The following is an 18,373-nucleotide window of genomic DNA, read 5'->3' on the forward strand; positions in this document are numbered from 1 at the left end:
GGAAACCAAAGCCGTTATTATTAACATTTGTCAAAACGAACTGCGCTTTGCATGTGAAGTGGGGTGAGATGGGAGGGACCCTGGTTCCGGTCTTTTCTATTAATTGTGAAATAAGCTGAAAAATTTTGAGAGTACTCTTCATTTTGGCTTCTCACGAATCCTTCTAGGGAAAGAGGAAGCCAAGACAATTCCTACCCACTTCCTCATGATCACATCAAACAGGTGACTCGTGGTGTTCCTGATTCTTCTGGCTCTGGACTCACACAGACAAGCAAACAGAAAAGAAGGACTAGTCCCCTGCCTTGGAAAGTTTACGTGATAGTTTAGCTGTAGTATTTTTAGGCTCGGTCACCCTGTGGGTGAGCAATATCTGAGGCCAGTAGAGCCTCCTCTAAGCATCTAGATAGATTTCTTTTTATTCTTATTGAAATCAGAAGTTAAAATTGGATGAATTTAGTCTGGGTCTTAATGATGATTTATTTATTTTATCATCAGCTGTCACTGAGGTTTGCAAGCTTTAGGAAATAGGTCTTCCAGAAACCAATATCAAAGCGGACTTAGTTTTTCTCACCACGAAAGGGCCCGTTTGTCATCCTTTGCAGTCCTCCAGCTGAGCCTCTTAGCCGGTTCCTGGCTGTCCTGTCCATCGTCTTCTTCCCTGCGCTCCTGCTGCTGCTTGCTGCCACCAGTGTGTGCTTCCGGCACAGTCGTCCCCAGGCCAGAAGCTGCCACGGGGTAATGGGATTTGCAGATGGGATAAAATCCAAACTCCTTAGGCCACCGTTCATTTCTCTCACTGCAGGCACCAGACAACCTCACATCCTGTCATCCGAATATTCCAGGAGGTTTGCTTTACCCTCCCCACCCCCCGTGCCTTTTTTTCCCCCCCATGTTTGTTCCCCTCTAAAATCCTCATGAGCCCTCATGGTTCTATGGCATTCTTCCATTGGCCATGTTTCTATTTACGTTTTGATTCTTACGGTCATTCTGTGGCGTCCTTTTCAGCCCTTAGATTTGACAGATTTGATACTGAGAACAGAGGGCATTTTAGGAAGATGCAGGCAGATGGGGGTAATAACAGTGTCTCGCATTTAGGGGCACCTGGTTGGCTCAGTCGGTTAAGCATCCGACTTCGGCTCAGCTCATGATCTCACAGTTTGTGGGTTCAAGCCCTATGTCGCGCTCTGTGCTGACAGCTCAAAGCCTGGAGTCTGCTTCAGATTCTGTGTCTCCCTCTCTGTCTGCCCCTCCGCCGCTTGTGCACTCGCACTCTCTGTCTCTCTCTCAAAAATAAACAAACAAACAAAAATAGTGTTTAGCATTTAGTAAGGTCTTACCGTGTGCCAGTCACGGTGCTCAGCACTTTACGTCACTACTTACTGAATCCTCACAGACCTGTGACATGGATGCTATTATTATCTCCATCTTACTCATGTGCCTTTGGGGCAAGTTAAACTGCTTGCCTCTTGTTTCGCATCAAGTAAGTGATAGACCCCAAGCGTACTCTGCTGTCTTTGCCTAGAGTCCACAGGACAAGGAGGCAGTGGAGGCTGGAAGGGAGTTAGTGGGCCTGACTCCTCATTTGATTCTAGTTTCCCTTGAGGTAGTGATTCCTCAAGGCTTTACGGTTTGCTGGGAAGATCACTGACCTAAAAGAAACTCCAGTGCTGAGTTTGCTCACATTGTACACATGACTTCATCTTAGTGAGTCTGGGTGGGAAGCTTGGGCCTCCACGCTCTCATTCTGTGACTCTTCTGGAATTGAAAGGTTGGATATTGGCATCTCTGCTTTCCAACTCTTGATCGCTCGTCTTACCAGGTTGCCGGCTGTTCTCTGCTTCCTCTAGTCTGTCCTCCAGAGGCCAGCTGAAGACTCTCCCTCTCAGGCGGCTTCCTCTGTTTCAGTCTACACAGACCTGGCCCTTCCCTGCTTCCCAGGCAGCCTTGCGTCGGACTCCCCCCACGTATGGCAGCGCTGTTGGCTGTTTGGGGGACTATGTCCTACAGCCCAGCGAGGAGTGAGCCCTTCGAGAATAGGAATTGGGACGTATGCTCTTTATTCTTTATGGTATTAACACATTGCTGATACTGGAAAACATTCTCTGATTTTGATTTTGAATTTTATAGTGATCCTTTACCTGTGTAACCGTGGGTCATCCCGAATGGTGTCTCCTCGTGGCAATGCCAGAGGGTCCCATTCCTGCTTTAATACAGTTTCCATGTGGTTGGCTTAAGCCACGGAAAAATTAGGACATCAGAAGCTACTATTGATTTTATGCTTACTAATTTTATTACATTATGAACTTGACTGTGAAGACCCAAAATAAACTGTTTTACCAGTCAGCATTTATAGAACGTGTATATTTTGCCCAGCATTGTTCAAAGGAGAGCAGGAGAAATGTGTGAGACCTTTCTAGAGTCCCAAACACTTACACTCTGTTTTGAGGAATAAGCTGATACTCATGAAATCCTGAGGACAGGATGATGTCATAAACCGTGCAGTAATGATCACAGCTGTTACAGAAGTTGGGAGGCGGCAGATCATTGTGGAATAAGCAGTGTTTCCCACCTGAAGTATGTTCTCTGGAGCACTGATCCTACAAAATATTCCTTAAATGGTCGTAGATGGGGAATGCTGCGTATTATATCCTGTTCTTGGATATTTGCAGGGTGTAATAGTGTATGTACTACAGGATGTGAGAAGCCTTCCAGTATAAAAATCTGCTGAATTTTATTTAACTCCTCTTTCTTGTAACTCTCGCCAGTAGCCTGCAATGTACTTGGCATATCTTGGCAAACATTGAAGAGTAACAGAAGGTTTTCGGATGGTTTCTCTGAGGACTCTTTTTTGGAGGAGATGGGGCTTGAGCTGGGTCCTAAACAGTATAGAAGGGAAGGAAATTGTATTCCAAGTATGGGGACAATGTGACCTGTGACCCTGAAGTGGAAAAGATGAGGCTGGGTGAAGGGAACCAGGAGGGGAGGAGTGGGGAGTCCAGTTAGGTAAGAAGACTGGGCCAGGTCATGGAGGGCTGGGGACACCACGCTGGGGAGTATAGCTTTTCTATGGCAAGAAAACAGAGCCTTGGTGGATTCCGGGTGATGAAATGATGTGACGGAGGAGATGTTGAAGGGTCAGTCATCTGTCTGTGATGACTGATGGGAGGAGAGCGGGCCCAGGGTAGGGGTGGCTGGCCAGTCTAGTCTGATTTAGAAGGACTACTGGGAAGGTAGGGATGACTTTGGCCAGCCTTCTCCTGAGTACTCCTCTCCTAATGCTGCCTCCTCTGGCATTCTTTCCTCAGGAGGCTCTGAGCATTGCCAAACTGCAGGTGGAAATGGGAGCCCAGGTGCTGGATATCAACATGGATGATGGGATGCTGGATGGTACAAGCGCAATGACCAGATTTTGCAACTTTATTGCTTCTGAGCCTGACATTGCCAAGGTTGTACGAAATGTTTATTCTCCAGGGGAGTTCATGTGCCCTCACTCTGTCTCTCATTTAATCTTGTCAGTTGTCCCATGGGTCTGTCCTTTCATACACTGGTTTTCTGGCTTCCTACAATGAGCACCCAACAGTTTCTGATTGTCAGTTTCTCCTTTAATGACAGCCTTTTGTTATAAGCCAGAGAGAGCTGTGACTTCAGCTCAGCTGTTTCCAAGGTGTCCGGAATTGCTCACAAGAACTGATTTTCCTCTGCTGTCTGGACAGCCTGGGAACCTGCTTCCCATGTCTCTGAAGGATACAGTTACCTGCTTATACCAAATCATTGGTTCCATTTCTAACACAGGGGTGCTCAGTCAGTTCTTCCTTATTACAGGAAGATGAGACCCATTTGGGCCTTTCAGAGTAAACAATATGATAAAACAAGATTAAATTGAAGTATTGTGTGTGAGCTTTTACATTTGTTCTTTAGAAGATGAAGGTTCATTGTTTTGTCAAGTTTTAAAAATATTTTTTAGATGGATTCTAAAATCTTTAAAAATCTTACTTCATTTTTCTACCATTGAATTTGTGATGAGAAGTGATTTGTGAAGTTCTTCTTAAAAGAAACTTCCTAGTGCTTTGAGGGATGAGGCTGTCTGCCTTTTTTTTTTTAATTTTTAATGTTTTATTTATTTCTGAGTGAGAGAGAGAGGTAGCGTGAGCAGGGGAGGGTCAGAGAGAGAGGGAGATACAGAATCGGAAGACAGGCTCTAGGCTCTGAGCTAGCTGTCAGCACAGAGCCCGACACAGGGCTCGAACCCATGAGCCGTGAGATCATGACCTGAGCCGAACTCGGATGCTTAACCGCCTGAGCCACCCAGGCACCCTGGTTGTCTGCCTTTCATTAGACCCTTAGCAAATGCTTAAGTTAGACGTCTGTGGTAAGTAGTGAATTAACATTGACCCATCTTTCATTCGTGTCCTAAAACTCTGCAGTAAAAAGCCCCGTCACTCTTCTGGGAATAAATATTTTAAGAATTTAAGGTGCAGAGCAGCTAAATGACTTGTTCCAAGTCCGTCAGAATCAGAGGGGGAACGGCTCTTAATCCTCTGAGCAGCGGGAAGGGGGCTCTGCTGGAGGTCAGAAGACTCTCTTCATGTCATGGTCCCAGGCAAGTCTGCTGACTATCAACCTGGGTTTCTTTGTTCTGCTTTGTCTGACTCGCGAATCATGAACGCAAGAGTGCCTCAGCTATGACTGGCCCTATGTAACTGAAGACCTCATGATTTACTCTTCTGATTGCTCCAGTAATTTTGTCTTGATCTCTTCTGGTTTTGACCTACTACCACAATTTATTTGAGACCAAATTATGAACAACTGGAGTCTAGCATAAAAACGTGTGACTACTTGTGGGGATGAGCACTGTTCTATGGAAACCAACTTGACAATAAACTATTTAAAAAAATAAATAAATAAAATGGGCTTTAAGAACATTAAAAAATCCTCTTTCTGCCACACTACTATTACTTGTTTGTTGTTTCCCTAAATAAGAAATAAGGAATATTTGGGAGCCCTTGTGTGGGAGTTTGTAGTGACTTGTAATTTTTCTGTGATTTTTCTTGCCCTTCTGATCTCAGGTACCCTTGTGCATCGACTCCTCCAATTTTGCTGTGATTGAAGCCGGGTTGAAATGCTGCCAAGGGAAGTGCATTGTCAACAGCATCAGTCTGAAGGAGGGCGAGGGTGACTTCCTGGAGAAGGCTAGAAAGATTAAGAAGTTTGGAGCTGCAGTGGTGGTCATGGCGTTTGACGAAGAAGGGCAGGTGAGTGAGTTCTTTTGCCTGAGCTCCATCACCTTACATGGGCTAGACAGGGCAGTGGAAGAGAGCAGAATCCAGAACACTGTAAATACCACGTGTGCACACGGAGGTGCACACGGAGATGCACATGCGTGCATGTGTACAGATACTCGTCGCTATAAGCACGAACATTTGACATACTATAAAGTCTTCCTATCAGCTGAGAAAGGTATTACTCAGTGAATGCTATTAGAACACCTGGAAGAAGCTGAAGTAGAACCCTGTTTCCCACCGTATCCTAAAATACAGCCTACGTCAGTTAATAATCCAAATGGAATCAACAAAATTCTGAAGAGTATATGGGCAAATACTCATCTAAATGTGGGAAGCCGAAGGAAAATTAACAGAGCTATCCACCTGAAAATGTTTAACTTTCTGGGGTGAAAGACGAGTTACCCTCTGCAACATGAGTAGTAGCATTGGGTTAGCATCCCCAGCACACAGCATGTCTGTAAATTAGAAAATAAAATCCCCAAATCAGGCCAAAAGAAGTCTAGACAAAGGGAATGAATAAGCAGTTTATGGAAAAAGAAAAGCAAATAGCCAATAAAACTAGAAGATACTATACTTTGTAAGGATTAAGGAAATGAAAAATGAAGCATTAATGGGATATTTATTCCTTTCATCAAAGAGAGAAAAGTAAAGATTGACAAATGGCTCCCCTTGTCATGTCCCTGGCACGGCTTTGGGGACGGTGGGAGGAGGCAGTGGGAAGCTTCAAATGTAACATTCAGCCGAGTGAAGGGTGTGCAGTGATTACATAGCACTGGTGCCTTATACCTCGCGTGACTCTTATAACCATTTTTGTGTCTATTCAGTATTTTTTGAAAACAATGAAAAAGAATTCCGTCCCTCATGATTCAGCTCCACCCCACTCCCCTCACCGGCCCCAGGAATCTCGTAATAGGTCAATATGTAAAGGTATACGTTCACACTCCTCATAGTGCTGTGGTAGCAGAAATTGGCAAATCGTCTGCCAGTCTGTGAATAGGGGTGCGACGCAGATCATTGTGTACCAGCTAACCAGGATGAGCTGTGGAACCGTGTCTGCAATATATCAAAAAATGGGGGGAAAAGACAGCGTGATCCTGGTTTTATTTAATAGAACAAGATGTATATGGATAGATGTGTGTCTGTGTAAGCAGAGAGAAAAAATTGCCAATTAACTGGAGGGCAGGGACAGTTTCAGACCAGGACATACAGACTTCTTATTTTATATGATTGACAAGTAGTGGAATTATATATTGAATTATATGTCCGTTTTCTTCCCTTTCTCTGCTTTTTGTAATTTTAGAGTAAAACTGTTTTTTAACTGAAGTGTTATTGTTTCTATACCAAAAGAATGTTTTCATTAGGAGAAAAGTTCAAATTATCTAGAAGAGTGCAAAAGAGATGATTTTGATATTGGACATGTATTGAATCTTGGCTCTTAACCAAGCAGGCACACTACACACGTTAAATCAGCTTTTTGCCCCAACATAGAAGTGTTGGGTACATTTTCTTACTATTTTCAAATTCTACGTGAGAAAACCAAAGCGCTTGAGTCCCTGTTGTCACACAGGTGACTGGTGCTAGGATTTGAGCCTGGATCTGGTGTTATTCATCGGCGTCTTTGCTAAATGGTTGGGTGAAAGAAGCCAGGGTAAGGCGATCCGGGGAAGAGTTGGCTGTTTTAGAAAAAGTGGCCTCATATAGCCCTTCTGAAGAGGAAATGCCAAAAACCTGAACAAAACGAGAAAGCCATGGGGCCATTTAGGAAAAGAGGAAAGGAGTTCTCACGAATTAAAAATGTTGTATAAGCGAGTTTACACCTGCCATTCTGGAACCTTTCCCTGACTTGGCAGAATATTGGCACTTTCCTGTCTTGGTAAATACAAGTTTTAACTCTGTTTCTGATGGTTGCGTTAGATTCTAGTATTGTGTGTTTTCCTTAGGCTGATATTGCATGACATTGCAGTTTCTAATTTTTTGGTGTAAGGAACAGGCCTTTGAATTCCCAAATTCATTCAGCTGTTTCCCTGGGGGAGCAGTTGTTCTCCGACGTGTGCGTGCGTAACCTTTGGACACGGACCGTTAAGCCACCCTTCTGCAAAGTTGCTATCCAGCTCTCTTCCCCTGCCGGTCAGTGTGGTGGGGCCTTCTGACATTATTCCTGTCTCGAAGATGTCTATGTAGGTGGTTACAGAAACGACTACCTCTGTGTGGTTTTCCTAAAACCAGCCCCCTAGCAGCAACCGTGTCAACTTTTTTATCTGATACTCAGAGCAATTCCCTCCTTATCTTCAAATCCCAGGTTTAGCTATTATGTATTGCCTCTCTGTAGTGGGGACGGGTTTGGCGTTTTTACTGTCCTCTGTACCCCCACTTTCCACATCTTCATTTGTATCCCCCCATCCTCCCAGTACGCTTAATTTTAGCTGTGACTATTTTCGGTGCTCGCATCGCTAAGCAGCGTACAAGCCCAGACATGTGGTTGTACGCACAGTTCCTTTTCCTCTCCTGCACCCTGTTTGCTTTCCATGAAATCAGTACTTACCGTCTGCTTTGTTTCTCGTACATTTTATTTTCAGAATACTGTCTAGTTGTGTAAATTTCCAGTATCCAGTGTATCCAAACACAGTGAGGAGATGATCACTTAAATCTCTCTCTGGGTGTTCTGACACAATCTGGGAAGGTCATAAGCTGACAGCTGGCCCTGTGAGGTGTCCCTCTCTGTCCTCCTGGGGATTCCTCTCGCCCCTTGCTTAGGTTTTTAGATCTTGTAATTGCCTCATTCTTGGTTTGAACTCTCCTGTGGTGGAGTGCATCCTCCTTCAGCTTCCTAAGAAAGAAAACATGGCAGTAAGTTTTTTTTAAACCTTACATGCCTGAAAATGGCTGTATTCTAGTTTTACACTTAATCGACAGTTGGATGGGAATATAGGATCCAGGCTTGAAATTCTTTTCCCTTTGCTTTGAAAGCATGGTTTTCTAGTTTCCACTGGTGCTTTTCTAACCCTTGGTCTTTTTTGTGAAACGTACTTGTTTTCCCACCTTCCAGATGCTTCTTGGGTCTACTTTGTCCATGGTGTTCTGAAATCTCTTGACAATGATCCATCTGTTATGTGGGGCGCTCAGTGGTCTCTTTCATTTGGGAAACTTGGGGTCACAGTTGCAAGTTGTCTTGAATGGTTTTATCTTCTCTTTTGGCACATGTGGTATTCAGATATTGCATGTTTTGGAAAGATTGCCTAATTTTCTTTTCTTTCCTGTTTTTTCAGCTTTAGCGTTTTGCTCTGCTCAGTATGAGATTTCTACACCTGTGTTTATGATCCAGCCTCTCTATTGAGTCTTATTTCTAGGAGCTCCTTTTCTGTTATCTAAGTGTTCTTTAAAAAAAATGGGTATAGAAATCTGTTATTAGTTGATGGAGGCAGATACTGGCTTTGATTCTTGCAAATGCGTTTTGAGCCCCTAGTGTGTACCAGGCCCTGGGAAGATAGCAGGGAATAAAACCTAGTCCTTGTCCTTGAGCGATGTATATTTTTAGGGCGCAGAGAGAGTAAGAAATAAAAACACACATCACACATGCTGTCCAGCATAAACATGTTGGATACACAGTACTTGGGAGTAATTTGTACATAGATGGGATTCAAAGCAGGGAGACTGTGTCTCCAAAGGAATGACTGTAGAGCAGAGGTCCTAGGACCAAGTGCATCTTGGAGCTGCAGTGCTCGGGGCTGGGGAGAGGAGGGGACCCCATGGGAAGAGTTTGAGGAGGAGCAGCTTGTTTTATAGGAGAGGAAACAGAAGACAGGGTTCACTGGGAAGCCAAGCAAAGAACAAGCAAGAAGGGCATGAGGAGCTATTTTAAAGAGCTGTGGTTAGATCAAGTGGGATGAGACAGAGAATTTATCACTGAATTTAGAACTGGGGTAGTTGATGATCTTGCTGTACTGTTTCCAAGGAGATGAAAGCTTAATTGGAGTGGCTTCAAGAGAGAATAGGAGAGTTGGAGGCAGCAGGTGTAAACAACCTTTTTTGAAGAGTTTTGCTTTAAAGGGGAAGAAAGGAATACTGTGGAAACCACAGATGGGTAGGAGGTTAAGAAATGGTGTGTGTGTGTGTGTGTGTGTGCGTGTATGAAGACGGATGATGTGACAATATGTATTTGCAAGCTGATGGGATTGATCTGGTAGAGAAGGAGGGAGAAATTAACACACTAGGGAAGGGGGGTGTTTGCTAGGTCTGTGACCTTTAAGTGGGCGGGGCTGGCAGTGTGCAGGTGGAGAGGGAGGCCATTTGCTCACACTGCTGGAGCGAAGGCGGAGTTGGAAGTGTGCGAATCCAGAGGCATGCTGGGTGTTGTGCTGGGGGGAGTCTGCAACTGCTTCTGTCTTCCACGTGAAGTAGGCAGCAAGGTCAGCTCAGAATGGGAATGCAGAGTCATGTGCTGTGCATGGCTGTGTGCTTAGCCAGGGGTGTGAGGCAGAAACCCTCCATGGAGAAGAGGTCTCTGCCTGTGCTTTTAAAAAAACATGCACACCCCTGGGCTCCACCCTTTGAGTTCCTGACTCATGTGGTCTGGGGTGAGACCTGGCTTTAGTAATTTTTTTTAACTTTAAATTCTAGTAGAGTTAACATACAGTGTTGCATTAGTTTTAGGTGTATGATGTAGTGATTCAACAATTCTGTACATCACCCTGTGCACCTCACATTAAATGCCCTCCTTAATCCCCATCACCTATTTCACCCATCTCCCCACCCACCTTCCTTCTGGTAACCATCAGTGTGTTCTCTGTAGTTAATAAGAGTCTGCTTCTTGATTTGCCTCTCCCTCTCTTGTCCTTGGCTCATTTGTTTTGTGTCTTAAATCTGGCTTTAGGAATTTTGAAGCCTTAGAAGTGATGTATACTGTGATTGAAAACCAGTAGCATGTATCTCAGTCCTAGGAGCAACCACCTTGGGTAGCTGTCTTCCTATTTTAGAGTGAGTCAAGGTCAAATGGTTAGGACATGCTGGAGCCAAGTTCGGATCTCTAGTCTGCCAGTTTGAAGACTGATGCATGTTTCCAGGTCCTGTGGAATCCCCATACTTTGTCTGTTTGCACTGTATAGTGTTTGATCTGGTCTGAAAATGATCTTTCCCAGTTTAGATTTGAATGTGGCTACAAGTAAAAAGCAAGTGTAGGGAAAGAATTTTTTTGAGCCGCTAGTTATGAAAGAATGCAAATTAGAGCAGTATTAAGGTAATGTTTTATCTGTACTAAGCCAGTAAAAGTAAACTTAAAAAATGATCAAAGCCTGTGCTGGTACAGCAGTAGTAAACAGAAAGCCTTATTCATTCTAGAGCGTAGTATCAGCTGGGATGATCCTTTTGAAAGATGCTGTAATACCTGCCAAGAGATATAAAAATGTTCATACCCTTTGAGCTAATGATCTCATTTCTGGGAAATTATCCCAATAAAAGAATTCAGCAGCATAAGAACACTATATACGCAAAGATTTTTCACCGGCTTTATTGAAGAAAAAAACACCTAAATGCCTAACTGGAGAGAAATTTTTAACTTAGATTACATCATTCTGTTGGGATATTATTCAGAGTATTCAAATATTAATTATGAAGATTTTGGAGCCAGGGTGACAGTGCTTATAAAATGTAAATAAAAAACGTAAAACCAAAAATTATTTCGACACTGTATACATGACTACGTAAAAACTACATTTAATAAAGATCAGAAGAAAATGCTGTAAAGGAAAATAATTGTTACTATAAGATAGCAGAACTAAAGATTTCTTTTAAATACTGCTTTCCCTGTTTAAAAATAATTTTTCTGTATGATTATAGACCTAGATGTTCACTGAAGAATTGTGATAAGAAATTATAAAGAGAAAAACAAAAAATTCACGTATTTGCAAAGCTCAGAAGCCAACATTATAGATATTTTGGTTATTCTAAAGACATGTCTTCTGTCAATGAATTCTCCTCACGCTATCGGGTGTAACAGTTAAGAACCAAGATTCACTTTGCTTGGATGACACGGTTGCTTCTAAGGAGAAAGCCACTCTCTTAAACATTTGTTTTTGAGAGAGAGAAAGAGAGAAGGGGCAGAGAGGGCAGAAAGAGGGAGGGGCAGAGATAGGGGGAGACAGAATCCCAAACAGGCTCTGCACCATCAGCGCAGAGCCTGATGTGGGGCTCAAACCCCCATGACATCATGACCTGAGCTGAAATCAAGAGTTGATGCTTAACCGACTGAGCCCCCAGGTGCCCTGAAAGCCCCTCTCTTAAATGGAAAACCACCATTGGAACTGAACAGAGTGGGGAACTCACACCTGCTTTTGCTGCAGTATCTGGCTGCCATCTTTGGTTTACGTTTGTGATTCATGTTGCCCTGAAAACCTCCAGGTCAAGGCCGGGTGTGGCTGAGGGGCCTCTGGGTCTGATACTTCTGGAGTAAAAGGCAAATAAGGAAGAGTTTCTGTGTCTTTTGTTGATGTTAGTAGTTTTGACCACCTATTATTTTAATTCTAACAAAATATCGAACACCTCTATCATTGAAATTTCTATGGGAAAATAACTGTATTACTCCAAGGTTCAATTTTCCTTTTCTAATTGAAATGGTTATTTTGATAGGATTATTTTTGATAATGTGAGGTTTCTTAGACTTAAAATTAATACCTAAAAGGATGGGTATATATCACTTTTGTTTGTGTGTATGAAAACTATTTAAAAGGATCAGTATCCGGGGCGCCTGGGTGGCTTAGTCGGTTAAGCGTCCGACTTTCGCTTAGGTCATGATCTCACGGTTCGTGGGTTCAAGCCCCGCGTCAGGCTCTACGCTGACAGCCAGCTCAGAGCCTGGAGCCTGTTTCCAATTCTGTGTCTCCCTCTCTCTCTGACCCTCCTCTGCTCACGCTGTCTCTCTCTCTCCTAGAAATAAATAAAACATTAAAAAAAAATTTAAAAAAAAGGATCAGTATCCTATAAATGTATCCATTATATTCACATTTTCCTGTGTTAAATGATTTGAAAATAATTTTCCAAAAAAGTTGTGGAGAAATAAAAACCCATTGCATTGGGAAATTGATTAAAATTTAACCCTAACCTAGAAAATAATGGTATCTTAGNTCAAAAAAGTTGTGGAGAAATAAAAACCCATTGGGAAATTGATTAAAATTTAACCCTAACCTAGAAAATAATGGTATCTTAGCAATATTCAGAGTTGTCATGTATTAATCAGGTTTTATAGTTTTTCTTAAATAGAGAATCACAGGAACATTCCTAGGTGTTTTGTGTTACTTTGTTGTTGTGATTGACTTATTTTTCCTTTCATAAATATTTCTTAGGTGATGATCTTTTAGATTTTTATTTTACGACAGCCTCTCTATTGAATTTAGATAAATTGATACCATTTTTCAGATGAATGTCTTTTATTTTCCAGGAAACTATGCACCATGGTATCATAAATGGTTCTAGGAAACAGAAATAATTGTTCTTAGTTTTCCCTTTATTTTTACCTTGCTGAAGGTAGTTGACCCACACCTAGGAGATGATTCTCACGTTTGCTCCTCTGATCTCTCCGAGCTTTGTTAACATCCGACGTGTGTTTCCGCATTTCAGAGCCTCCTCTTCAGTGGCTGTGGAGCGGTCACCACTGTCCAGTTAAGCTTCTGTGATTGGGTATTTCTGTTTCTGGGCCTTTCCTTCTCAGGTGGTTGACGGATCTGAAGTCCTTTGCAAGAAAGAGACTTTTCCGGGTTGCCTTCGGAGGCGGGAGTTCATGACAGGGATGTGAGGAACAGAAGGTCTGCATGCCTGGACGTTCCTTACTTCCCAGGAGTAACAGCACAGCATCCAGCAGGCGTGCCTCCTCAGCTCGGGCTCCCAGCTTCCCAGCGCGTGCCTGGCTTTCCTCTTTGTGAAGGTGGAGGTTTGAGTGGGGTCACCTACCCCCTGTTAGGATATGCGGTGCTTCAGCTGGGCCTTAGTGTGGACCTTGCAGCATAGGGTTTTCCAGCATGTGGCCTCCATCTGTGGTTTCTGGAGGAAAAGCCACGGGCAGGCATTTTGGATCATGATGATGACCACACAAAATGAATCTGGTCTCTGGTTTCCTCATCTGCTGTGTCCTCAGGGGTCACAGCTGAGACCCTGTCCTCCTCCCCGGTGTTGGCATACCGTCGAGATTGCCTCTGGGTCTCGTTTCCCTGTCTCCCATCTCGTCCATTTCCTCCTCGAAGTCTGAGTCCCTGGCATGCACATTCTCTGCCTTGAGCGTGAGCTGTGCTGGGGCACAGCCTCCCCTCCTTCAGGGGAGGAGTGAACCAGGGGGGCGCTCCAGGTTGGCCTCGCATTTCCAGCGACCCCAGCTCACTCCTCCACCGTGGGCAGGGTCTCCACTGTCCTCACCCCCGCCCTTCACGTCTGCCCTTATGATGCTGGGTTTCCTAACACCTGCCTATGTCTACACATTTGCCACCATGAAGAATCCACTTGGAAGGTTTCTGAACGCAGCCCACGTCCTCTGTGGTTTGGAAAGCCAGAGTGTTTTTCCTTATAAACTTCCTTTCTTCACGTTTCTTCCTTCTCACTTGTCAGTGCCCTGCTGATGGTGGCACCGATGTCGCTGTCACTTCTGGTTTGGATTTCATAGCAGCGGGATGGGCCTCCTGCTCATTCTTAACTAAAGCTTCTGCCTACTGACTGCTGTCCAGCTTTCTGCAGCTCAAGAGTAAACTGAGTAAATGGCCAGACCATACAAGGCATTTATTCCTTCCTTCTTGACCCTAGGATGTGTGGACTCATCCCTGAGTTTTTCTCATAGCTTGACCTGAGCAGGTGCCGCCTCACCGATCCAGGACCCCAGCCTGGCTGTACAGGAGAACCACAAGGGGCTCCTAAAGATATGTTGCTTAGGTCTCTTCTCAAGGTCCTGATCTAACCAGTCTAGGGGGAGGTGCAGGTGTGAGAAAACAAACAAGGAGTCCTCCAGGTGATGGTGCACAACCAGAGGGCAGAGCCCTTGTGAACAGAGAGAGGCTCACATTCCGTTCTTTCCCTGAACGTCTCTTCTGGATCCATGAGTCCTGCCGCATGACTGCGGCTTGCCAGCGTGCTCATCTCCTCACCTGGGCTGAGAAATGGCAGAGAAAATCCTGGTGAACCTAACCTGATACGGCCTGCTCCTGACAAAGTTCTGCACACCGGGACTCTGTTCGTTCTGAGATTCATTTGTTTATTCGACGGCCAGGAGTTGAGTGTCTGTTAATGTGACGGCACTATTCCAGGTGCTACAGGAGCAGTTTGACAAGGATGTATCCTTACAGGGCTGAGAATGGGTAATTCTGTTCTTGTCCAAAAAACAAATTCCCGTCCTGTGAGGACCCTCCTGCTTGTCCTGGTTGCAACGCTGCCTTCTGGCGCATGGCTGGGCTTCCCTGCTGGCCTGCGCATAACCCCCTCAGCCTGCCACACTCGGCCACGTGTCATTCGTGGCTCATAGAAATGAGCATTGACCTACCCACCAAACTAGGCTGTAAGAGACACTGGCCATGCTGGTAGCCCCAGACGCCTATGCCATCTCTCTCCTAGGAAGCTTGGCTGGGCCATGAACCAGAAGCTAGAACCCTTATTTGGCTCACTGGTGAAGGGTGAACCAAAGTCCAAAATTAAAGGCAGTCAGGGTGGCCTGCTCCTGACTACTTTCTCTTGGTCCCACATCTTGACCTTAACCTTGTCACTCTAACTGAAGGAGTAAGTAAGTTGTTGAGGAAATCCAATTAAGGAAGAAGAGAGTTTGCCACCTTCCCTAAAGCCTGGAGTGGTGGAGCCACAGAGCCCACTCGTATCTCCCTTTCCCTTGGTCCTGCGGAATCTTGGGGGCACTGCCCCAGCCGAGGTGAAACCTAACCCCACCACTGCAGGAAGCAGGGAGAGATTGGAAACCACAGGGAACAGTTGAAGAATACCAGAGTAGTTAAGCTATTGAAAGCCTAGAGTGAGTTCTTTGTGTCATTCCCTGACCATGCTTTTTCTGGAGGGTGGGGGCTCCCTAAATACCCTCATCTATGTGCTGACCTGGAGAGCTCACTCTCTGGAGGTCAGGATGTATATGATCAAGACCTGATTCTTCAACACGCTTGGTGTCCACATCTAGCCAAGGGTGTCCTCCCTCAAAGTAGCTTGTAAACTCAACATGTAGTTCAGTGGTGTTGGCCATTTTTCAGCAACATTTTGTACATGGTTCAAAATTGTGTGTGGCTTATATTTTTAGAATGTCATGATAGCAAGTGTTTAGTATTTTTTCAGAGAAGATTTGATTTTTTTATAGAAGAAATCACTAAGGGGGCACCTTGGTGGCTCGGTTGAGCGTCCGACTCTTGGTTTTGGCTCAGGTCACGATCTCACTATTTGTGGGTTTGAGCCCTGCCTTGGGCTCTGTGCTGAAAGTGTGGAGTCTTCTTGGCATTCTTTCCCTCTCTCTGCCCCTTCCCCGCTCTGTCTCTCAAAAATAAACAAATATTTTAATAAACATTAAAAATCACTCAGAATGTAATTTGTTCAATAAGCCCTGTGTCGAGGTTGTAAATTTGGTCTGAAGATAGTCAGTCTCCATCACAAAGTTGAGAAGGGCTTTGAGTAAAAGCAGTGTTGATTCAGTAAACAGCACTGAGCACTTCAGGCACAATTCTAGGCACAGCAAGGGAATACAGCAAGGCTGGCATTCTGGCTCACCGAGAATAATAAATAACAGATAAGAACAGTCAGTTGCCAAGTAAATACAATTTCCAGAAAGAGGTGTCATGAAGGAGATGGGGGAAACAGGTGGGGTGGCGGAGGGGCTGGTAAGGAAGGCCTAACTGGAAAGAGCCATCTGGGCAGGGATGTATATGATATGAAGCACACGGCCGTGTCCCCATGTGTCCCTGGCAGCGAATAAAGCAGTGAATTTTGCTCTAATGTAGGAGAAGCTTGGTGGGTGTCCGGACCTTCAGAGGAGCAGGGGGAAGAGGAGTAGATGAGGGGCAGACGGTGGGAAATAAAACCAGAGAGGTGGGCCCTGGCTATCAGGGTTGCGGGGCAACAGCTGGGAGTTTTGAGCCTTGCTGGAGTCTGTTTCTTGCTTTCTAGTGTCACTGTTCTGAAGAGTAATATGGATTTTATTTACATTTATGACTTAAGGCACATGTTAATTAGCCAGTATGTGGGGGGTTGAGAAGAAGGTGGGAACCCTTGGATCTTTGTGGAATATTGGAGCGGGAAGATGCAAGAAACCTTTGATAGTGTTGCCTGGGTGATGAGTTAAGGTACTGCAGGCAGATCAAGACAGGAGGAACGCTGACCTGTTAACTTGTTCCTCAGGAGCGTTTGAGTTTTTACCACGTGTGTGTATTTTTTAAGAAGCTTATTTATTAATATACCGTGTGTGTGTGTGTAAGATTTGATTTTCACAGATGCAGTGTAGCTATTGTGCTGACAACAATCTGAAAAGCCAAAGCGTTGGTACTCAAGTGCCTTCGACAAGTGAAATGTGTTTCTGTTTTCATAGATAACACTTCCTTTTTCTATCTCAAATTCCGCCTTTTCCTCCTTTCCCCAGGCGACAGAAACGGAGGCCAAAATCAGAGTGTGCATCCGGGCCTACCATCTACTTGTGAAAAAACTGGGCTTTAATCCAAATGACATCATCTTTGACCCTAATATCCTCACCATTGGTACTGGGATGGAAGAACATAACTTGTACGCTGTTAATTTTATCCATGCAACAAAAATCATTAAAGTAAGTATGGATGTTTTCTCTTTTCTACCCACGACATCACTCACATTTACCGCACGGCTCCAGTGAATGGTTTGAGCTACATTTCTTTTTATTGGCTGGGAATGTTGACATTTTACTCTTAGGTAGTAAATTGGTTTTCAGAAATGTAGGGGCCTTTATTATTTTTCATGTAAGTGTTTTACACTGTGGAGTATACATACATACTGGAGAAGATATATAAACAGTACAGAGTGTAAGAAATAAATGTGAAGCACATAGTAGCTTTCACTTAGAGCTTGAAATAGAACATGCCTAGGGCTCCCATGGTGCTCCCTTTCGGATTATGCTCTCATTCTGAATTTTATGATGTAACCATCATCCTGCACTTTATGGTACCACTTTGTTGCTTTTTTTTAGAATTTTATCACTTAAGTACAGTCTGAATGGATTTTGTATTTGCAAACTTACCTACTTGCTAAAATTTATTCATCACCCCAGAATTAGTACTCATGGTACTTTTGCAGTCATTCGCGGACATCCCCAGGTGCAGAGAGGTGAAAAATTCAAGTGCCGTCCCCAACCCCCCGCATGTTCCCAGACAAGGTCAACAAGGTCACGCTCTGCTGCTTTTTTCAGCTCTCATCCTGCAAACAAGTATCCGTTTCATGGTCCATATTTAAGTGCCATGTTTTTCACATTTTTGAGCATTTTCTTGGTCATTCATTTCCCTGTTTCAAAGGCTCCCAAGTACAGTGCCACAGTGCCGTCTAATGTTCCTGAGTGTGGGAAGGCTGTGACGTGCCTTACAGAGAAAATACTCGAATTAGATAAGCTTTGTTTAGATGTGAGTTGTAGTGCTCTTGGCCGTGAGCTGATCTGTGGTGTACGCTAAATAAGATGTCTTTACCCAGAAAGACAGAAAGCAAGTTTATATATTGACGAGTAGGTGACAGTTGTGTGACCAGAGGCTCACGGGAATAGAGCTCTACTTCTCCCTAGGGGCAGTGGCTCCCGTATTCCCCGATTCATTGTTCACAGCACCTTTATGGAGCAAAACTACTGCAAATAATTGACTGTATACACAGTGCTTCGCCTACTTTTGAGCTTAATATAAATAGGATCTTCAGGTCTCTGGGTGGCTCAATCAGTTAAGCGTCCGACTCTTGATTTCAGCTCAGGTCATGATCTCCTAGTTTGTGGGACAGAGCCTCACATCAGGCTCTGTGCTGACAGCAAGGAGCCTGCTTGGGATTTTTCTCTTTTCCTCTCTTTTTCTCCTGCTCGTGCACATGCTATCTCTCAAAAAATAAATAAACTTTAAGATTTTTATGCCTCTGTTACCCAA

At 44.2% G+C, this 18,373-nt stretch overlaps 1 protein-coding gene across 1 annotated transcript in view; it reads left to right on the forward strand.

Moving 5' to 3' along the window:
• Positions 1-18,373, forward strand: part of MTR (5-methyltetrahydrofolate-homocysteine methyltransferase) — a 104,129-nt gene that overhangs the window by 39,694 nt on the left and 46,062 nt on the right. The window contains exons 14-16 of the mRNA XM_077751699.1: positions 3,306-3,446; positions 5,067-5,252; positions 16,870-17,049. Coding sequence (XP_077607825.1) covers positions 3,306-3,446; positions 5,067-5,252; positions 16,870-17,049 — 507 coding nt within the window. The remainder of the gene's footprint in view (positions 1-3,305; positions 3,447-5,066; positions 5,253-16,869; positions 17,050-18,373) is intronic.

Source organism: Crocuta crocuta, unplaced genomic scaffold (assembly GCF_008692635.1).
Source record: "Crocuta crocuta isolate KB4526 unplaced genomic scaffold, BGI_CrCroc_1.0 scaffold59-1, whole genome shotgun sequence".
In the NCBI taxonomy this organism is placed as follows: Eukaryota; Metazoa; Chordata; class Mammalia; order Carnivora; family Hyaenidae; genus Crocuta; species Crocuta crocuta.